General features: G+C 50.7%; 3 protein-coding genes across 9 annotated transcripts; all 3 read left to right on the forward strand.

Moving 5' to 3' along the window:
- The first annotated feature begins 300 nt into the window (after window positions 1-300).
- Window positions 301-1,970, forward strand: c3h19orf53 (chromosome 3 C19orf53 homolog). The gene is made up of 3 exons (XM_030351264.1): window positions 301-478; window positions 1,086-1,141; window positions 1,221-1,970. The coding sequence occupies exons 1-3, from the start codon at window positions 394-396 to the stop codon at window positions 1,359-1,361; spliced, it is 282 nt and encodes a 93-aa protein (XP_030207124.1). The 5' UTR covers window positions 301-393; the 3' UTR covers window positions 1,362-1,970.
- Window positions 1,971-3,748: 1,778 nt separating this feature from the next.
- Window positions 3,749-12,106, forward strand: LOC115540194 (calcium-binding mitochondrial carrier protein SCaMC-1). 3 transcript variants are annotated; one of them, XM_030351284.1, is made up of 11 exons: window positions 3,749-4,399; window positions 5,480-5,603; window positions 7,628-7,715; window positions 7,937-8,048; window positions 8,402-8,554; window positions 8,710-8,862; window positions 8,943-9,056; window positions 9,564-9,731; window positions 9,833-9,980; window positions 10,073-10,229; window positions 10,508-12,106. In XM_030351284.1, exons 1-11 carry the CDS (start codon window positions 4,211-4,213, stop codon window positions 10,533-10,535), a joined length of 1,434 nt encoding a protein of 477 aa, XP_030207144.1. In that variant the 5' UTR covers window positions 3,749-4,210; the 3' UTR covers window positions 10,536-12,106. The 3 variants fall into 3 exon arrangements, with proteins under 3 accessions (XP_030207144.1, XP_030207145.1, XP_030207146.1); XM_030351285.1 differs by having other exon boundaries at window positions 4,381-4,399; window positions 7,933-8,048; XM_030351286.1 differs by lacking the exons at window positions 3,749-4,399; window positions 5,480-5,603 and having other exon boundaries at window positions 7,615-7,715; window positions 7,933-8,048.
- A 292-nt stretch (window positions 12,107-12,398) lies between these two features.
- Window positions 12,399-21,998, forward strand: khsrp (KH-type splicing regulatory protein). 5 transcript variants are annotated; one of them, XM_030351280.1, is made up of 18 exons: window positions 12,399-12,571; window positions 13,537-13,639; window positions 13,739-13,792; window positions 13,878-13,914; window positions 14,228-14,286; window positions 14,370-14,441; window positions 14,536-14,593; window positions 14,697-14,871; window positions 15,777-15,875; window positions 16,128-16,295; window positions 17,522-17,636; window positions 17,985-18,109; window positions 18,212-18,502; window positions 18,631-18,743; window positions 18,818-18,906; window positions 19,384-19,590; window positions 20,693-20,883; window positions 21,185-21,998. In XM_030351280.1, the coding sequence occupies exons 1-18, from the start codon at window positions 12,482-12,484 to the stop codon at window positions 21,191-21,193; spliced, it is 2,055 nt and encodes a 684-aa protein (XP_030207140.1). In that variant the 5' UTR covers window positions 12,399-12,481; the 3' UTR covers window positions 21,194-21,998. The 5 variants fall into 5 exon arrangements, with proteins under 5 accessions (XP_030207140.1, XP_030207141.1, XP_030207138.1 ...); XM_030351281.1 differs by having other exon boundaries at window positions 17,534-17,636; XM_030351277.1 differs by having other exon boundaries at window positions 12,401-12,571; window positions 18,191-18,502.
- The last annotated feature ends 9 nt before the right edge of the window (window positions 21,999-22,007 follow it).

Here is a 22,007-nt window from a genome sequence, read left to right on the forward strand (position 1 = left end):
CTTCACTTTACTCTCCACCTCTCACCTCCGACCCCCCCAGGGGTCAAAGGGCACCATGGTCTCTCATCTCCTGGTTGGTTTCATCCAGTCTGTTTCTCTGATTATTCTCTTGGTTTAGACATCAGAACACAAGGTCGTCTTTCTATAAACCTTACTGCTTTATAGTGCAGTCTTTGTATTCCGTTAAAAAAGAAGCAAATCAAACCACGTCATAATTCGTTGTGTTAGTTTGCTGGAAGTCTGTGCCGAGTGTGAGGGCCCCTCCGTCCAGCAGGGGTCCCCACTCTCTGGTCCGGGGTGTGAGGGTCCTCCGTCCAGCAGGGGGCCCCACAGCCCCGCTCCGGGACCCGGGTTAAGGGTCACTCCCAGGACCAGGGTAGACCAGTCGTAAGCATGGCGCAGGGGAAGCAGAAGTTTAAACCTCAGCCGGGGGGAGCAAAGAAGCCCAACAGCAAGCCGAAGGGGATGAGGAAGGGAGGTAAGAACGGAGGAATGAAACAACGCTGCACTACGGGGAATTATGTTTATTGGTATGGAGCGGGAGATACTCGGGTCCTGGAACTGGAGAACAGGTCGTGTCTCGGGTCCTATACCTGGAGAACAGGTCGTGTCATGGGTCCTGGACCTGGAGAACAGGTCCTAGACCCTAAACAAAACTCACCCCAGTTTTCAAAAGAGAACTGTTCTACAGACGAACATTTAAACATCATCGTGGTGAAATCTCGCGATGCTCAGCAGCTGTCAGTCTGCCCATCCAGCGATGTCGGACGTACATCGTAACAGTGAAACGTTGTGTGCAGCGTTTAAACTGTACTGCTACATCTTATTAAATTGTCGGCGTTTTATTAATTAACATAAGTAGACACCCTTTCTGGTGATAATTAGCACAACTCGTAAACCACAGAATTCAGAAAGAATTGCCAATAACCAAAACAAAACAATTCATATCATTCTCTGTCCATGCTAACTGATGGAGCAGTTATATAAGTCGTTTTAATTAGTACGTTCTCCTACTGCAGGTTTTAACTTGTTTTATTACTCCCATCTTTTAAGTGTTTTAACGTTTTATTTCTTTATTCCTGAAGCGAGGACCATTGCCCCTAAGAAGGCCAAGGTCGTGGCGCAACACAAGCTGAAAAACGTAAGAAAATGGAGCGGGGATGACTCGATGGTTTCCCTGTATGTAACATGGGATCCTTAACATGCAACTCTATCTCCAGATCCTGGAGGTGGCCATCAGGAATAAGATCGAGCAGGACGTGACCCAGAACGCCAGCACCAAGCTCCACAAACGGCTGAGCGTCCTCAAAATGCCCGCCACTAAAGGCCCCAAGCTGCCCGCTGGAAACTCCAAGATCTGAGGACCCCATCCCCTCCAGGTCCACCTGGAGACCCCTGGACCTCCATTTAGACCTGGAGACCCCTGGACCTCCATTTAGACCTGGAGAACCCTGGACCTCCCCCTTCGGTCCACCTGGAGACCCCAGGACCTCCCCCTTCGGTCCACCTGGAGACCCCAGGACCTCCCCCTCCAGGTCCACCTGGAGACCCCTGGACCTCCATTTAGACCTGGAGACCCCTGGACCTCCCCCTTCGGTCCACCTGGAGACCCCTGGACCTCCCCCTTCGGTCCACCTGGAGACCCCTGGACCTCCCCCTTCGGTCCACCTGGTGACCCCAGGACCTCCCCCTTCGGTCCACCTGGAGAACCCTGGACCTCCCCCTTTGGTCCACCTGGAGACCCCTGGACCGCCCCCTTCGGCCCATCTGGAGACACACCCCAATGGACTCCAGATGTTCCTGAGGCCCAGTGCGTTCCAGGCTGAGTCCACTTTGATAACGTTCAGAATCTAATGCTCCTTGTTTAATCTTTGATCAAAGTCTGAGCAGTGTGTTTAAATATATTTGATCACCTCTATATATAGCCTACTACTATGCATTTTTTTGTAATTAAAATATAGTGGTTGTCATCCTTTGCGGTTTTATTTGCATTCTGTGTTCCTGTAATGTCATTGTTGGCTTTTCCTTTAATAACCCATAACCTTACTTTAGCAGTAGTTAACGAGGATGAGGTTGAGGATTTCCTGCTAAAGTGTTCATTATCCTCTGCTCGTTTGTCGATGTCATTACCTTTTAGTAGAACCAACAACAGCATGTTCTTCATCTAATGGGATTCAAACCTTTGGTAGAACCAACAAACGCATGGTCTTCATCTAAAGGGATTCAAACCTTTGGTAGAACCAACCAACGCATGGTCTTCATCTAAAGGGATTTAAACCTTTAGTAGAAACAACAGCATGGTCTTCTAAAGGGATTCAAAGCTTTCAGTAGAAGCAACAAAAGCATGGTCTTCCTCTAAAGAGATTCAAACCTTTAGTGGAACAAACAGCATAGTCATTTACATTTAGGGCATTTAGCAGACGCTTTTATCCAAAGCAACTTACAATAAGTACATTTGTTATAAGAAGTGCAACAATATATCGCTGTTGGTACAGTAAGGATGTTCATAGAACCAAGTGCAAGTACAACAATCGCTAGGCTAACCAATTCCCTGTGTTACAGCAATGATAGCAGCTACTGCAGTTGCTACACAGTTAAGTACTATAACACAATACAATAAAATATTGCTACACAACATTGCTACAGTTAAGTACTATAATACAACACAATACAATGTACAATGGTGGCCAGGAGGGGGAGGGTGGCTATGCAGAGTCGAGGTGGACTCTGAACAGGTGAGTCTTGAGTCTTTTTCGGGAGATAGTGAGCGACTGCGGTCCTGAAAGTGAGCTCGTTCCACCACTGAGGTCCCAAAACCGAGAAAAGTTGTGACTTTGCTGAGCGGCCTTTGCTAGCTCTTAGCGATGGCGGTACCAGATGTCCTGCTGAGGTAGTTGAGCGGAGGGATCGAGCTGGGGTGTGTGGCTTTACCAATGCTTGGAGGTAGGCAGGGGCAGTTCCATCGACTGCCTTGTATGCCAGTACCATCGTTTTGGTCCCTTAGCTGGTCTCCATCTAAAGGGATTCAAACCTTCACTAGAACCAACAACAGCATGGTCTTCATCTAAAGGGATTCAAACCTTCAGTAGAACCAACAACAGCATGGTCGCCATCTAAAGGGATTCAAACCTTTAGTAGAACCAACAAACGCATGGGGCCCTAATTGTATATTTGCGTGGAGTAAATATAGTAATAATATATAAATTACATAATTTGAGCGTTGACTGAGTTTTGACTGAAGTTCTTACATTAAAACATTTTCAACACTTAAAGCTTAGAAGAACCCGGTCTTGTTATGCATTTAACCCCCACAGGACGAAAGGGTTTAGAATATTTAATCAATAGCTCATTTAATGATCCTGTATGCATTGTTATATTTCATATCTGTCAGATCTTTTAACCTTTCCACTGAGAAATAGCATATCTTTTTATGCCTTTGCTATTACGGTATATTACACTTTTTTTCAACTAATCTAAAAATGATCCTCCAGATATTAGCAGATGCAACCAGTGTCATAGTTCTGGATTTCTCCTCGAGCAGATATATAATATACTATAAACCCTGAGTATGAAGTAGGTGTGCAAAAAGCAGAATTTGTATCTGTGCACAATTCAACGATACATGTTTATAGCCACTTTATGACGATTAATTAAACTCATTAGATAGTAGGAAAGGTGATTTCGTTTAATCTCTTAACAGTAATACAAGATGACCTTGGACTGTAAAGAACCCTAACCCTAACCCTGCTTAACAGTGAGGACTGCAGGACGCAGACTACACACGTACAGGAGTTCAGAAAGGCGTCATGCTGCTCCTTCAGATTCAGGAAGGTGTCGAGGCGGAGGGAAGTCCTGCGGTTCCTCTCTCTACCTCAGGAGACGTCCTTCTGTTCCTCTCTCTAATTTCTGGAGGAGAGGTCCTGCTGTTCCTCTCTCTACCTTCACGGAAGGCGGATCCATCTCGTTTCACATCCACCGTTTGAAGACTAGAACCAGTAGCAGGTTGACAGCAGGACCGAGAAGCTGCGCGTCCATGTTGGTCGGTGAAAGAAGTCAGAAGGTCTGCTCAGAAGAAGGCGGTGGAGGTCTAATAACCATGATATGATCGACGGAGGTAACGTCCGCTTATGAGCTCATGTTCCAATCCCTCGTAATGCTGATCCTCCAGGCGTCACCTCGTCCTAGCGTTGAGCACCCGCTATAAGGTCGCATGGAGCGACTCGGGGTCCTCCTGGTGGCCAGCTGCCAGGAGAACCAGGAGAGCCCGGAGCTGAGGAGGAGGAGGCGCTGGGCCAGACTGTTCGATCAGCTGGACCTCAATAAGGATGGACGGATCGATCTACGTGAGCTGCGGGTTGGCCTGGCAAAGCGAGGGGTGTCCCGGAGCTCCGTGGATAAGGTGAGCCGCCGGAGGAGAGAGTGTACTGTGGTTCAAGCTCCCCAAGTCAACAGAACCTCTCTTTACTGTTTGAGCCTCATGTGACCCCTCTATCCAGACGAGAGGGTCGGAACAAGAACTCATCTAAACGACCAGAGATTTAAAAAAAACAGTATGCATGGATAATTATCATGTTAGTGTTCAATGTACAAAAGTACAACAAAGACAGAATATTGCACTTAGACTGCATTGGGTTTGTTAGGTATGTTAAAGCATGCCGTGACACGTCCTTGAGTTACAATCTGTCACTGGTTGGAAAAGAAGATCTAATCAAACCCTGTGATTAAAAGTATTATTTTTATAGTTTTTTTAAAGTATATCTTTATAAGTATAGTCTCATAGCTTGTCGACATTTACTGACGGTATTGCTGGCATAGGCCTACATAGACTGACCATATTATTCTTAATTTGTTATTACTTATTGGGATTATTAAAGATGAATTAATTTTGAGCATGCCAATACAATTATTGTATATTTGGCTACAATGCTTCAGTAATACTTAAGTCACTGTATTCCGTTCTACCAGATGAACAAACACCTCAGTCTAACTTATTGGTCGTAATCTTCAGTGTGTCACGTGGGTAAACCTCCGGCTGAATATCCTGAGTTTGAGCAGTGACGTTTAGTGTCCCTCTCAGCAGGGGAGACCGGGTCTATTTATACTGAACCCCAGAGGTCCTGGTAAGATGAGAAAGTTAACCTTTCTCCCTCTCCCTCTCTCCCTCCATCTATTTCTGTTGTGCTGAAGTTCTTCTTATTTCCACATAAGCGTGATATGGGTGTTATGTTCAGAGGAGGCAGCTGTAACGTTTCCCTTAATGAAGGCTCAAGGCTTTGACCTGTAAAGACCGATGGCCTTCACACAGAACCGTAGCATCGCTCCGCCTCATGGAACACAGTTATTCAGAATAATGAAAATACAGAATAATAAATGATGACATATGATGGATGGTGGTTCTTGAATGGTGTATTTAGACTTTGAAGCGAGTCATGTCTTACTAACCCCCTCCACTCCACTGTGCTCTGACTCCCCGCTCCAGGTCGTCCTCGCCGGGGACACCAACCAGGACGGGGAGCTGGACTTTGAGGAGTTCAGCCGCTACCTCCACACCCACGAGAAGCAACTCAGACTCCTGTTCAGCAACCTGGACCGCAACCACGACGGTCTGTCCAGACACACTCACAGATCATACTAAGACCTGGTCCCATGTGTTCAGGGGCTCTGTGTAACTGTAACCTGTGAGTAGTGTGTCCTCTAACCTGTGAGTAGTGTGTCCTCTAACCTCTAACCTGTGAGTAGTGTGTCCTCTAACCTGTGAGTAGTGTGTCCTCTAACCTGTGAGTAGTGTGTCCTCTAACCTGTGAGTAGTGTGTCCTCTAACCTGTGAGTAGTGTGTCCTCTAACCTGTGAGTAGTGTGTCCTCTAACCTGTGAGTAGTGTGTCCTCTAACCTGTGAGTAGTGTGTCCTCTAACCTCTAACCTGTGAGTAGTGTGTCCTCTAACCTGTGAGTAGTGTGTCCTCTAACCTGTGAGTAGTGTGTCCTCTAACCTCTAACCTGTGAGTAGTGTGTCCTCTAACCTGTGAGTAGTGTGTCCTCTAACCTCTAAGCTGTGAGTAGTGTGTCCTCTAAGCTGTGAGTAGTGTGTCCTCTAACATGTGAGTAGTGTGTCCTCTAACCTGTGAGTAGTGTGTCCTCTAACCTGTGAGTAGTGTGTCCTCTAACCTGTGAGTAGTGTGTCCTCTAACCTGTGAGTAGTGTGTCCTCTAGCCTGTGAGTAGTGTGTCCTCTAACCTCTAACCTGTGAGTAGTGTGTCCTCTAACCTGTGAGTAGTGTGTCCTCTAACCTGTGAGTAGTGTGTCTTCTTACCTCTAAGCTGTGAGTAGTGTGTCCTCTAACCTGTGAGTAGTGTGTCCTCTAACCTGGGAGTAGTGTGTCCTCTAACCTCTAACCTGTGAGTAGTGTGTCCTCTAACCTGTGAGTAGTGTGTCCTCTAACCTGTGAGTAGTGTGTCCTCTAACCTGTGAGTAGTGTGTCCTCTAACCTGTGTGTAGTGTGTCCTCTAACCTGTGAGTAGTGTGTCCTCTAACCTGTGAGTAGTGTGTGTCCTCTAAGCTGTGAGTAGTGTGTCCTCTAATCTGTGAGTAGTGTCCTCTAAGCTGTGAGTAGTGTGTCCTCTAACCTGTGAGTAGTGTGTCCTCTAACCTGTGAGTAGTGTGTCCTCTAACCTGTGAGTAGTGTGTCCTCTAACCTGTGAGTAGTGTGTCCTCTAACCTGTGAGTAGTGTGTCCTCTAAGCTGTGAGTAGTGTGTCCTCTAAGCTGTGAGTAGTGTGTCCTCTAACCTGTGAGTAGTGTGTGTCCTCTAAGCTGTGAGTAGTGTGTGTCCTCTAAGCTGTGAGTAGTGTGTCCTCTAACGGTCTAACCTGTAAGTAGTGTCCTCTAAGCTGTGAGTAGTGTGTCCTCTAAGCTGTGAGTAGTGTGTCCTCTAACCTGTGAGTAGTGTGTCCTCTAAGCTGTGAGTAGTGTGTCCTCTAACCTGTGAGTAGTGTGTCCTCTAACCTGTGAGTAGTGTGTGTCCTCTAAGCTGTGAGTAGTGTGTCCTCTAACCTGTGAGTAGTGTGTGTCCTCTAAGCTGTGAGTAGTGTGTCCTCTAAGCTGTGAGTAGTGTGTCCTCTAAGCTGTGAGTAGTGTGTCCTCTAAGCTGTGAGTAGTGTGTGTCCTCTAAGCTGTGAGTAGTGTGTCCTCTAACCTGTGAGTAGTGTGTGTCCTCTAAGCTGTGAGTAGTGTGTCCTCTAACCTGTGAGTAGTGTCCTCTAAGGTGTGAGTAGTGTGTCCTCTAACCTGTGAGTAGTGTGTCCTCTAACCTGTGAGTAGTGTGTGTCCTCTAAGCTGTGAGTAGTGTGTCCTCTAACCTGTGAGTAGTGTCCTCTAAGCTGTGAGTAGTGTGTCCTCTAACCTGTGAGTAGTGTCCTCTAAGCTGTGAGTAGTGTGTCCTCTAACCTGTGAGTAGTGTGTCCTCTAACCTGTGAGTAGTGTGTCCTCTAAGCTGTGAGTAGTGTGTCCTCTAACCTGTGAGTAGTGTGTGTCCTCTAAGCTGTGAGTAGTGTGTCCTCTAAGCTGTGAGTAGTGTGTCCTCTAACCTGTGAATAGTGTGTCCTCTAACCTGTGAGTAGTGTGTGTCCTCAGGTGAAATCGACGCAGCAGAGATCCAACACTCTCTGCGCTCCATCGGTCTGGACGTCAGCCGCCAGGAGGCAGAGCGGATTCTGAGCAGGTCTGTCCTCAATATTTACAGAATAACCTCCAAACGGATCTGCAAGTTTGGAAAATCACAAAATGATCCATGATTCGTAATGTTTAACGGACATTTTGTCATCCAGGATTTATCATCATCCACATGACTTAAACAATGGCTAACAGCACAAGCATTCCTAATGTGTCCGCGTGCATGTTTGTGTGTGCATTTGTGTGTGTATGTGTGCGTGCGCCAGATAGTATGGACAGAGACGGGACCATGACGATAGACTGGGCCGAGTGGCGCGACCACTTCCTGTTCAACCCACTTCACAACATGGAGGACGTGGCCCGCTACTGGAGACACACCATGGTGAGACACACACACTCACACACACACACACACACACACACACACACACACACACACACACACACACACACACACACACACACACACACACACACACACACACACACACACACACACACACACACAAACATGCATATGCATCAATCGCCCATTGAAGGAAAGGTTCAGTTAATCCCTGTGTGTCCCTGCTCCCCTCCCATTGGCTCCCGTGCGTTCGGCTCCCCTCCCATTGGCTCCCGTGCGTTCGGCTCCCCTCCCATTGGCTCCCGTGCGTCCGGCCCCCCTCCCATTGGCTCCCGTGCGTCCGGCCCCCCTCCCATTGGCTCCCGTGCGGCGTGTGTTCCTCTGATCAGATCCTGGACACCGGAGAGCAGCTGCGGATCCCGGAGGAGCTGTCGGATCAGAGCAGGTCCTCTGTGTGGCGGCAGCTGGCCTCCGGGGGGCTGGCGGGGGCCGTGTCCCGGACCAGCACCGCGCCCCTGGACCGGCTCAAGGTCTTCCTCCAGGTCAACATCCCCCACACCGACCCCATCGGCAGGGCTTTCTTTGGCCGCCTTAGGAGCATAGCTCCAGAGAAATAATTGACATTCCAACTCTAAGGATGTTATTATGAAGTTGTTGTAATAATGTAAAGCCGACCTGGTGGTCCTTCTGCCCTCAGGTCCACGGCTCCTTCCCCGGGACGAGCTCGGTGGGGAACAGCTTCCAGTCCATGGTGAGGGAGGGGGGGCTGGGCTCGCTGTGGAGGGGCAACGGGATCAACGTCCTGAAGATGGCCCCCGAGACCGCCATCAAGTTCACCGTCTACGAGCAGGTGAGCAGCCCGGAGGTGCCCCTCCATGGACTGGTCCTGCAGCGCCACGTTGTACTAAACCAACGTCTGAATGTGTGCAGATCAAAGGCCTTCTGGGAGGAAGTGACGCCAGCGGACACCTGAAGCTTCAGGAGAGGTTTATAGCTGGCTCACTGGCTGGAGCCATCGCCCAGACCGCCATCTACCCACTAGAGGTCACACACACACACACACACACACACACACACACACACACACACACACACACACACACACACACACACACACACACACACACACACACACACACACACACACACACACACACACACACACACACACACACCATGGCAACACCAGTCATTGACCGAGTTTGTTTAAGCTTCATATCTCTATCCACAGATTTCTTTATCTTAATGCAGAATGCGGGTTCTGTCTGTAGCCAGTTTGTAGTCCGCGTCGTTGTGACCAATCACTTTGGAGCGGGTAAACTGTCTATTTAGAGGGCAACGGCCTCATAACCCATCGGATACCGTCTGCCCACGACTTAGCTTTTTATTAGCTTTGATATATATTGTTACAAGAGGCCCGGCTGCTGGCTGGCCCTGAAGCGCCAGAGGAGGGCTGGTACTGGTCCCCAAAAGCCCACAGATCTGTCCCGCTGTCCCCCTATGGGGAACGGCCCTCTAGCCACCGGCCCCCCTCACAGCCTCTCCCTCCAGGTCCTGAAGACACGGCTGACGCTGAGGGCCACGGGCCAGTTCTCGGGGGTGGCGGACTGCGTCTCCCAGCTGCTGCGGAGGGAGGGCGTCTGGGCCTTCTACCGGGGCTACGTCCCCAACCTGCTGGCCATCGCCCCGGCTGCAGGCATCGACCTGGCCGTCTACGAGGTGAACCACACACACACACACACACACACACACACACACACACACACACACACACACACACACACACTGTTAAGCTTGCCTGTTATCTTCCTTCCCTCCAGTCTCTGAAGAACTCGTGGATCAGCAGGAACTCGGCCTCCGGGCCCCCCGGGGTCCTGGTTCTGGTCAGCTGCGGGGCGCTGTCCAGCACCTGTGGCCAGCTGGCCAGCTACCCGCTCGCCCTGGTCAAGACACGCATGCAGGCCCAAGGTGACCACAGCGACGCGTGGGCCTGGAGGGAGGCTGTGTCATGCCCTCCCAGACGGGCCTCTTGATCCGACCTCTCCCCCTCTCCCCCTCAGCCGCGGAGGGAGGAGGCCCCCGTCCCTCCATGACCGCCCTGTTCCACAGCATCCTGGCCCAGGAGGGCGTGGCCGGGCTGTACCGCGGCCTCTCCCCAAATCTGCTCAAAGTCATTCCCGCCGTCAGCATCTCCTACGTGGTCTACGAGTACATGAGGAAGGTGGTGGGGGCGGGGGTCCCCCGGTAGAGAGGGGGGGTCTACGAGTGCATGAGAAAGGTGGTGGGGGTGGATAGATATAACTAGTTATACATTCCATATTCTGCATGCACTGCATGTAGACTGAGGAGATCTAGATAGACCCCCCCTGACCTGACCCCCCCTCACCCCCCCTGACCTCTGACCCCCTGACCCCCCCCCCTGACCTCTGACCCCCTCTGACCTCTGACCCCCCTGACCAACAGCCAGGTCAAAACAGTTGTTTCCTCCTCTGCAGGCGCGGCATAGAGAACGGGTTCCTCTAGCACCAGGAACCATAGAGAACGGGTTCCTCTAGCACCAGGAACCATAGAGAACTGTTCCTCTAGCACCAGGAGCCATGGAGAACGGGTTCCTCTAGCACCAGGAACCATGGAGAACTGTTCCTCTAGCACCAGGAACCATAGAGAACTGTTCCTCTAGCACCAGGAACCATAGAGAACGGGTTCCTCTAGCACCAGGAACCATAGAGAACGGGTTCCTCTAGCACCAGGAACCATGGAGAACTGTTCCTCTAGCACCAGGAACCATAGAGAACGGGTTCCTCTAGCACCAGGAACCATAGAGAACTGTTCCTCTAGCACCAGGAGCCATGGAGAACTGTTCCTCTAGCACCAGGAACCATAGAGAACGGGTTCCTCTAGCACCAGGAACCATAGAGAACGGGTTCCTCTAGCACCAGGAACCATGGAGAACTGTTCCTCTAGCACCAGGAACCATGGAGAACGGGTTCCTCTAGCACCAGGAACCATAGAGAACGGGTTCCTCTAGCACCAGGAACCATGGAGAACTGTTCCTCTAGCACCAGGAACCATAGAGAACTGTTCCTCTAGCACCAGGAACCATGGAGAACTGTTCCTCTAGCACCAGGAACCATAGAGAACTGTTCCTCTTGCACCAGGAACCATGGAGAACTGTTCCTCTAGCACCAGGAACCATAGAGAACGGGTTCCTCTAGCACCAGGAACCATGGAGAACTGTTCCTCTAGCACCAGGAACCATGGAGAACGGGTTCCTCTAGCACCAGGAACCATAGAGAACGGGTTCCTCTAGCACCAGGAGCCATAGAGAACTGTTCCTCTAGCACCAGGAACCATAGAGAACGGGTTCCTCTAGCACCAGGAACCATGGAGAACGGGTTCCTCTAGCACCAGGAACCATAGAGAACGGGTTCCTCTAGCACCAGGAACCATGGAGAACGGGTTCCTCTAGCACCAGGAACCATAGAGAACGGGTTCCTCAACACCAGGGGGCCGTAGAGAACCCACCTCAACCTGGGGATGGAGTCTCTGTCCTGACCTTCAGACAACATCACTGGTCCATAAAGGACTGTTGCTGCTCGCTGTTCTGCTAAAGCTTTGCTTTATTCATTTACATTTACATTTAGGGCATTTAGCAGCCGCTTTTATCCGAAGCGACTTACAATAAGTTAATTTGTCACAAGAAGTGAAACAATATATAGCTGTCAGTACAGTAAAGATGTTCAAAGAACCAATTACAAGTACAAACAATCGCTAGGCTAACCCATGCCCCGTGTACAGCAGTGATAGCAGCTACTGCAGATGCTACACAATTAAAACACAATTATTCAATATCATTGATAGGCCTATTCATAGTGTGTACACTTTTATTTATAAAATCATACATACCCTGGTTACAATTGGTTTGCAAAGAGACTGATGACTTTGTTTCCTATTCATATTTAGAATATAATAGATTTATGATAAAGTGCCATATTGCCACATGATTGATGTAGGCCAGCTCTCAGGAATAAATCTACCGTTATATTTGTATCAAATGTGATTTTCTGCTACCTAATAAAACAGCAATATTGTGACTAAGTATTTCATTTACTCTTGGATCTCTAATGTTTCGGAATATACAAATGTACAGACTGCTTATTTATGGTTTTCTGCCCTAAGAACCGCCCACTCCTAATTGACCGCCGCTGCTAACGTAAATCCGGACATCCAGAGAGCTGATTGGATACCTGATACAGCCACTGGTCCGTGATTGGCTGGACTGGAACTGTCTATCAAGAGTCCCTCTAAACCACGGACACGCATGCGTGTTGGTCCATTGTTGTTCTCCCTCAGCAGCGCTGATTGGTCCTCCTGTAGTCCCGCCCCCTCCGTCCTCTGTTTCTTGTCTTCCCGCTCCTGCGCACCTCGACCCGCCTCCAGTTAGCTCTCTGTCCGTCTCTTCGGTTAGCATGTCTGGGTACGGGGCTCTGCCGACGAACGGGGCCGCTGCGGGGATTAAAAACGACGCTTTTGCAGATGCTGTTCAACGAGCCAGACAGGTACATATTCTACCGTTTGAGAACGATCCACCCGGACTTACGTTTTAATGTCGATGTTAGTGTGTGGAGCACCGCAGCGAGCCGTTAGCCCGCCTGCTAGCCGCGTTAGCACGTTTACACTAACATGACCTAGCTGGCGATGCTAGCGAGGCTAACCCAGCAGCTAGTGAGGCTAACGGCAGAAGCTAGTGAGACTAACAGCTAGCTACGGTTATTGAGGAGATCCATTAAATGACCATCGCCTCCGTCGGTCCGCGGTCGGCGGTCTCCCGGTCGACCCGTCGTGTGTTCGGAGGTCGGCGGGGAAACCGAGCCGAGGACCGGCGGACCACGAGGACCCGGACGGTCCCGGTCCCTGGGAGACCCGTACTGGAACCCCGGACCGGAGCCCTGCCGCTCAATTATGAAATAGGGTAGAACCTCCAGCTGTGTAACTGATCCTAACCCCTAATAGACCGGCTAGTGAGTGCCAGAAGGCGGTGGGGGCGGCCTGCTCTTTGTTTGAGTTTTAGTGTCAGAACTCACCTGGGCTGAGATGGCGACACGTGTTGAGGGGCTCGAGGTTCAATAAAGACTTCAGGTTCTCAGAAGGTCTGAGGAGCTGAGGTGGATGCAGGTTTAGCTAAAGAGTCACAGGGAAGGTCTGAGCAGTAGCTAGATACAGGTTTTGTTTATGAGTCTCAGAAGGTCTGGGGAGCTTGAGGTAAATACTGACTCAATAGAATTAGTGGACAGCGCTGATTTAGTCTTGGTGTTTTTGGATCCTCCGAATGATTACCACTTTGTAAATAATGTATGTATTGTCAAAACTTAAATGGATTTACACGATTCACTGGAGAGCCCCGAAGATCGGGCTCATATCAAATGTGTCCATTTGTTGTGAGACTGCAGGAGGTTCCGTCTTCCTGATTGAGCTGGAACTACTGTTGAACTCCAGTTGTTTAATACATTTCCCCTCTTGGCAGATTGCAGCAAAGATCGGTGGAGATGTTCCCACCCCAATGAGCAACAACGGGGGTGCTGAGAACTATGCTTTCCCAGCACAGAAGCGATCACTAGAAGACGCAGGTCAGAGGCTGAAAGGGCATTTGAACGGAGCACTATTGAGGGTTAGGGTCAACCTCTCCAAGACGTGTTTGTTAAAAACCTTCTGCTTTGTTTCCTCAGATCAACCCGACGCTAAAAAGATGGCTTCCCAGGGTGACCGGGACTCGGCACTGTGTAGGTTGAACACTGAGAACCACTGCTGGTTTCACCATATTCTGCCTCTTTCTTGATGTCTGACCAATGTTCATTCTCTCCTTAGCCATCGGAGCTCAACTGGCCGCCCTGTCACAACAGAGGTACGTTCCACCGTCGGTCACGCTCTTAGTTTGTGTCCCAGCGTTACTGCTATCAGAGAGCAGTCTCTCCTTGTTGGTATAATTGATATGGACTTGTATTGAACCTGCTGGACAAAAAGTGATTATTTCCCGCAAAGAAGCACCACAGTCCAAGATTGATCTTTATTCTGGTTAATATGTTGAATCATAAGGAAAATACTACATTTTAAACCACAAATGGCCTCTCAGACCTTAGTTTCTTTAATCGGCCTCCACTAAACTCTGCCTTTATCAAATGTGTTCTTTAATTAACCTGTCGCGTCGACCCCTTCAGCGCGAGGCCCTCCACCCTGACTGAGGAGTACCGTGTTCCCGACAGCATGGTCGGTCTGGGTGAGTGCCACAGAGAGCTCCAGCCTTAATTATCCTACTCCTAGTGGTAGTTCATTATTCTAACACTCTATTGTATTGATCAGTGATTGGCCGTGGAGGAGAGCAGATCAATAAGATCCAGCAGGACTCTGGCTGCAAGGTCCAGATCGCCCCTGGTGAGTGGCCTGCGGGAAGTCATAATGTAGACGATGTAAAGGCTTGTTAAACGTGTTCAAATTCATCCCTAATCCGCTGTGTCCCCCCCCTCAGACAGCGGCGGGCTTCCAGAGAGGAGCGTGTCCCTCACCGGCCCCGCTGACGCTATACAGTACGTCCCCCCCCCCCCCCCCCCGACACGGTCCCGCCGTCCCAGGGCTTCTGTTGGTCCCCCCTGACGGAGAAGGGCAAACTCTGATAACTTCTCTCTGTAGGAAAGCCAAGATGTTCCTGGATGAGATCGTGTCCCGGGGACGTGGGACCCCCCCCTCCTTCCACGAGTCCTCCTCCAACGGGGGCCCGGGCGGGTCCATGCAGGAGATGATCATCCCCGCGGGCAAGGCTGGGCTGATCATCGGCAAGGGAGGGGAGACCATCAAACAGCTGCAGGTGGGTGACGTGTAGATCTGGAGATACTAGGGGTGTGCATGGGTACACGTGTACACGTGTAACCGGTTAGTAAATCAAAACCTTTTAGGAAAAATCAGTCAACGAAAACCGTAAAAAAAGATTCCCCTTGTTTCAATGGGAATTGAGACGGTCCATTTCCAACACAAAGTTTACGTATTTATAATTCAAAATTCGTCGCAGCCTTTATACCACAGATACTCAGGGGTCTATAACATATAACCACGTTGTCTGATTACAGTTTAATTCATATTAAACGATTTACCAGCTCTCGTTTTGAAGAATAATCACTGCTGTTCATTTCAATGGGAATCGAGACGGCCTATAATTTCAACATATAGTGTACATATTTATCCTTTGAAATTCGTCCCAGCCTTTATACCACAGATACTTTAGGGTCTATAGCATGTAACCGCGTTTTCTTATTACAGATTAATGAAACGGTAAGCTAACAACATCCTAATTAACATCGCAACTGCAATTAACCACACGAGATAACCATGGCAATCGGTCAAACTAATTTTCTTTTTGCGATCATTCTGCTCGCGTATCCGCCGTGTCGATAAACAAATAATCCCCATATTGAACGAAGTAGGGGGGTTAGGGTTAGGATAACCCTAACCCCTATTGAACCAAGTTAAACCGAGTCAGCGCGTCTGCGGTCCACTTTAAAATAAATATAAAAATTCATCAATTCATTAAAAAAAACGTTAACCGCGTACACGAAGAAAAGGGGTAGTTTAACCGTTTAAATTTTTTTGCAACCGTTCACACCGCTAATAGATATAGCGTATATTTGGCCAGTTAGTGAATGTATTGAGCCTCATGTTTAAACTGCTCTTGCTGAATTATCGCTGTTAATTCAAAGAACGTTGTGTGGTTCACAGGAGCGGGCCGGTGTGAAGATGATTCTGATCCAAGATGCTTCTCAGCCCCCCAACATGGACAAGCCCCTCCGCATCATCGGAGATCCCTACAAAGTGGAGGTACTTCACAGCTTACTAACCCCAACTACACTTACCCTACTTAGTGGTGGTACTTTACCCCTAACAAACCCTAACCCTTTACACCACGTGCCAAACACCCCGCAAAGGATTCACATTAGGATGTAAATGACTCTCCAGATGGAGCCATTTGATTCATTGTGTTGATGGCCAGACAACGACAGGCACCGCCCCACACACAAGGGCTCAATTTCCATTTTTAAAGTATTCTTTTCTATTTCTGTGTGACTGTAGCAAGCGATGGAGCTGGTCAACGAGATTCTCCGAGAGCGCGACCATGCCGGCTTTGGAGAGAGGAATGAGTACGGCTCCAGGATGGGAGGAGGAGGGGGAGGAGGAGGAGGAGGTGGTGGAGGCGGCGGCGGTGGAGGTGGTGGTGGAGGCGGCGGTGGAGGCATAGAAGTAAGTAAAGTTTATGTCGGCCCGTGTTGACAGGGCTTTACATAGGCCGAGATCTGTAGACATTCGTGTTCTGCAATTATTTTGGTAGCGATTTTGGGGTCAAACGATGTCCATCCTAAAATAAAATGTTAAGAACAGCTGGATACATATTTTTACATTACTTTCGATGTGAAAATTTTCTATTTGTACACATTTCGTTGAGGGGAAATTGCATTTACAAATTGCATCATGTTTTCAATCTCCAAATTAATTCCAATTTCAATGTTGACCAAAATAATCGTGACTAGGATTTTCCCATTATGGAGCAGCCCTGGGGGGTATTCCAACAACCAAGCTAAAGGAAAAGCCGGACTTATTTCGCTTAGCCTCGCTACTTTAAGCTAGAGTTGCGTTCCAGCAACGTGTCTTAAGGGAATCTCCGCTATGGTCAGTCAATTTAGAATAGGCCTATTCAAAGAAATGGAAAATAAATGGTATGAAAAGTGTTTTGATTTCTCTAGCAACCCTTCCTAAATTACTAATTAGGTGGGGATTGAACCACGGACGACCGGGTGCAAGTCTGACACTTTACCTCGAGAATATCTCCCTGATTACTAATCTCCAGTCAATATTGTATTAAAATATGTTGCGCTTAATACTGAATAATACGCTCTGTCATTTTTGGACATTTGATCCATGATTCGACATTCACGGTTCTTGGTTGGTTACATATCTCGTGAGCGCGTGTAATCCACGATAACGTAAACCGGGCTTGAGTCGCAGTCTGCCCGGTTACAGGGGGATGTGATCTTGAGTCGCAGTCGGCCTGGTTACAGGGGGATGTGATCTTGACTCGCAGTCTGCCCGGTTACAGGGGGATGTGATCTTGAGTCGCAGTCTGCCCGGTTACAGGGGGATGTGATCTTGAGTCGCAGTCTGCCCGGTTACAGGGGGATGTGATCTTGAGTCGCAGTCGGCCTGGTTACAGGGGGATGTGATCTTGAGTCGCAGTCGGCCTGGTTACAGGGGGATGTGATCTTGAGTCGCAGTCGGCCTGGTTACAGGGGGATGTGATCTTGAGTCGCAGTCGGCCTGGTTACAGGGGGATATGATCTTGAGTCGCAGTCGGCCTGGTTACAGGGGGATGTGATCTTGAGTCGCAGTCGGCCTGGTTACAGGGGGATGTGATCTTGAGTCGCAGTCGGCCTGGTTACAGGGGGATGTGTTTGCAATTCTCAGAATGTTAGTTTACTCTCCAGGTGCCGGTGCCGCGCCACTCGGTGGGCGTCGTGATCGGGCGGAACGGAGAGATGATCAAGAAGATCCAGAACGACGCCGGCGTCCGGATACAGTTCAAACCAGGTGAGGGGAGGCGCGTCATGTTGGGGTACAGGTCAAACCAGGTGAGGCTGAGACGGGTGCAGGTAAAACCGGTACGACTAAAAGGAATGTGAAGGGACGTCTTCATAATCCTTATTTGTTCTGGTTAGAAGTTTGAAATACGTGTATTTAGTTGATTGCCGAACAAATGCACTTTGTTTCTAGTAGTTCTCCATAAAAGCTGGCGAATGCCGAAACACGAAGGCTAGCTCCTGTAACGCGAGCTACATGGAGAACCGTGACCCCTAATGCGCCCAATAGGCGCTAGACTCTCCTCTGGCCCATTGGGCGTTGAGGAAGGACCAGACCTTAATGCGTTCCTTCTCCTAGACGACGGCTCCAGTCCCGATAAGATCGCCCACGTGATGGGTCCCCCCGACCGCTGTGAGCACGCCGCCGCCATCATCAACGAGCTGCTGCAGTCCATCCGCGTGCGGGACGAGGAGGGCCAGGGCGTAAGTGTTGGAGCAGGGAGCGGCGGGGGGCGGGGTGGGGGGCGGGGGGCGGGGGGAGGACGACGGTACTATCTTGACCAGGATTCAATGTCTCCTTCCCAGGGTCCGCCCGGGTCCGGCATGCCCCCTGGGGGGCGTGGCAGGGGGCGTGGCCAGGGGAACTGGGGTCCCCCCGGAGGAGAGATGACCTTCTCCATTCCCGCGCACAAGTGCGGCCTTGTGATCGGCAGAGGCGGAGAGAACGTCAAGTCCATCAACCAGCAGACCGGGGCCTTCGTAGAGATCTCACGCCAGCCGCCACCCAACGGGGACCCCAACTTCAAGCTGTTCACCATCCGGGGGTCCCCCCAGCAGATCGACCACGCCAAGCAGCTGATCGAGGACAAGATCGAGGTAGGGGCGCAGCCTGGTGCTGTACGCCACTCCCAGTACCACTCCCAGTGCCATGCCACTCCCAGTGCCACGCCACTCCCAGTAGCCTGGTGCTGGCCTCCCAGTGACCCACTGGTCTCTGTGTGCAGGGTCCTCTGTGTCCTGTGGGTCCGGGTCCAGGTGGTCCAGGTGGTCCAGGGGGACCGATGGGTCCTTACAACCCCAACCCCTACAACGCAGGCCCCCCGGCCGGCCCCCCGCAGTGAGTACAAGGAGAGCTCCCTGGGACTGCACCGCTCGTTAGTGTTTCAGTGCTGACCTGTGCCTCTCCCCCAGCGGTGCCCCCCCCGGTGGCCACCAGTACGCCCCCCAGGGCTGGGGCAACGCCTACCAGCAGTGGCAGGCCCCCGCGCCCCATGACCCCAGTGAGTCTCTCCTCCCTGAGGTCTCTCTCTCTCCTCCCTGAGGTCTCTCTCTCTCTCCTCCCTGAGGTCTCTCTCTCTCTCCTCCCTGAGGTCTCTCTCTCTCTCCTCCCTGAGGTCTCTCTCTCTCTCCTCCCTGAGGTCTCTCTCTCTCTCGCTCTCGCTCTCGCTCTCGCTCTCGCTCTCGCTCTCGCTCTCTCGCTCTCTCTCGCTCTCTTCCCTCTCGCTCTCTTCCCTCTCGCTCTCCTCCCTGTGGTCTCGCTCTCGCTCTCTTCCCTCTCTCTCTCCTCCCTGTGGTCTCGCTCTCGCTCTCTTCCCTCTCTCTCTCCTCCCTGAGGTCGCTCGCTCTCTTCCCTCTCTCTCTCCTCCCTGAGGTCGCTCGCTCTCTTCCCTCTCTCTCTCCTCCCTGAGGTCGCTCGCTGTGTCCGTCTCTCTGAGGTGTCTCCTACGTCCTCATTAACCTTTGACCTCCTGCCCCAGGTAAGGCCTCCGCCGACCCCAACGCGGCCTGGGCAGCGTACTACGCCCAGTACTACGGCCAGCAGCAGCCCGGGGGCCCCATGCCGGGCCAGGCCCCCGGGGCCCCTGCCGCGGCCCCCGCTGACCCAGGCCTCGTGGCCCAGACCCCTGGGGGCCAGCCGGACTACACCAAGGCCTGGGAGGAGTACTACAAGAAGATGGGCATGAGTGAGTGAGACCAGAGGGAGCTCTGACTGCAGCTATCCTCCTTAATGCACCACAACTCCTCACGCACGTAGGACCAATGGAGGCTGTAGCTTCTCATGTTGGTCCTTGAATACATTTAAGGTTAACTGTAAACAGATTAGCCCGTCTGGCCCTGATTCACACCAGTGGATTAGTCAGTGGTCGACCGTATCTTCCTTAGAGATGCTTCCCTTCAACATTTTTTAGCCCGATCATCAGAATCCTAATCTGCCTATCGCAGAATGGCAGGTGAATGGGAATCTTCATATATTTGATATACAATCTTGATAGGCGGCAAGCACCCATTTCTGTTCCAATAGTCTCTTTATTCGTCTCTTTGGATCCCCGGGGACTGAAGCATGTCGCTCAGCTCCACCCTGACTCTAGGCTCTCTGCAGTACTGACGGTGTCTCCACCATGACTCTAGGCTCTCTGCGGTACTGACGCTGTCTCCTCCACCCTGACTCTAGGCCCTCTGCAGTACTGACGGTGTCTCCACCACCATGACTCTAGGCTCTCTGCAGTACTGACGGTGTCTCCACCATGACTCTAGGCCCTCTGCAGTACTGACAGTGTCTCCACCCTGACTCTAGGCCCTCTGCAGTACTGATGGTGTCTCCACCCTTACTCTAGGCCCTCTGCAGTACTGACGGTGTCTCCACCATGACTCTAGGCCCTCTGCAGTACTGACGGTGTCTCCACCATGACTGTAGGCCCTCTGCAGTACTGACGGTGTCTCCTCCACCCTGACTCTAGGCCCTCTGCAGTACTGACGGTGTCTCCACCACCCTGACTCTAGGCCCTCTGCAGTACTGACGGTGTCTCCACCCTGACTCTAGGCCCTCTGCAGTACTGACGGTGTCTCCACCATGACTCTAGGCCCTCTGCAGTACTGACGGTGTCTCCTCCACCATGACTCTAGGCCCTCTGCAGTACTGACGGTGTCTCCTCCACCCTGACTCTAGGCCCTCTGCAGTACTGACGGTGTCTCCTCCACCATGACTCTAGGCCCTCTGCAGTACTGACGGTGTCTCCACCATGACTCTAGGCCCTCTGCAGTACTGACGGTGTTGTGTGTTTTCAGCCCAGGGTGGAGGGGCCCCTGCGGCCGCGGCCCCTGGGACCGCCGCCCCGGCTCCAGGCGCGGCGGCGGCAGCTGGAGGCCAGCAGGACTACAGCGCCGCCTGGGCTGAGTACTACCGACAGCAGGCCGCCTACTACGGACAGCCGGGCCAGGCCCCCGGGCAGGCCGGGGCCCCCCAGCAGGGCCAGCAGGTAGAGTGAACAGACCCTGAGCCCTTTAAACCCCTGGTGGTTCCTGGTCCACTAACCCCTGGTGGTTCCTGGTCCACTAACCCCTGGTGGTTCCTGGTCCACTAACCCCTGGTGGTTCCTGGTCCACTAACCCCTGGTGGTTCCTGGTCCACTAACCCCTGGTGGTTCCTGGTCCACTAACCCCTGGTGGTTCCTGGTCCACTAACCCCTGGTGGTTCCTGTTCCACTAACCCCTGGTGGTTCCTGGTCCACTAACCCCTGGTGGTGCTGCTGATGTTTAACCCTTTGGTGTTTCTTCCAGGCCCAGTAAGGCGTTGACCCCGTCCCTCGGTGCGACCCCATCTCCCTGTGAATTCTCTCTACCCGGACTCTGGTTGTTTGATCACGGTTCTTCCTTTAATTACTTATTTTTCCTTTTTCTGTCGAGCGACTCATTTACGCTTGCTTTGTGAGACCTTTTCCAAGGTCATTTTTATATTTTCCTTTTTTCTTTTTGGTACGTTTAAAATATAAGCTGAAGAGAATGTGGGAAGACTAATGATGATTTGAACAAAGCACTAATGAACTCCATGGTATTCTTCACTCACCAGTAACTTACCAGCCACATGCAATTGCAGGACGAAGCAAAGGAATTTGTTGTGTGCTCACATCATAACAGCATCTGTACATACAACGTGTCACACTGTAGTAAACTCTTTGTTCTACTGATGGTGAATCCTGTTAGGCTTTCAGTATTACAGAACTAATGTTTGTTTAAAATGTCAACTCTTTTGCTTTTAGACGGTTATAGGTATTTGTTTTCCTTTTTTATCCAAACATTCCCACTGTTAAGTTGCAGAACAATGTAAACTTTTCTTTTCTTCCTATTGCTATCATGAAGAGGGTCGTGTCTGTATACAGTGTATGCTACTGGGCAGAGGGATGTGTTCAGGTCGACTGTATCCTAGAACGCTTCTGAGTGTCCTTCTGCAAAACCATGACTCTCTTTTTTTGTGTGACAACGTTATAGTTGGAAGAACTTTCTTTTTTTGTTGCAATAAGTCATGTCATTGTATGCTGAATTTTTAATTTTTTACTGCTTGTTTTTAAAGACTTAATAAAAACATACAACGTGTCTTTTTGGT

The sequence above is a fragment of the Gadus morhua genome, chromosome 3 (assembly GCF_902167405.1).
Source record: "Gadus morhua chromosome 3, gadMor3.0, whole genome shotgun sequence".
Taxonomy (NCBI): Eukaryota; Metazoa; Chordata; class Actinopteri; order Gadiformes; family Gadidae; genus Gadus; species Gadus morhua.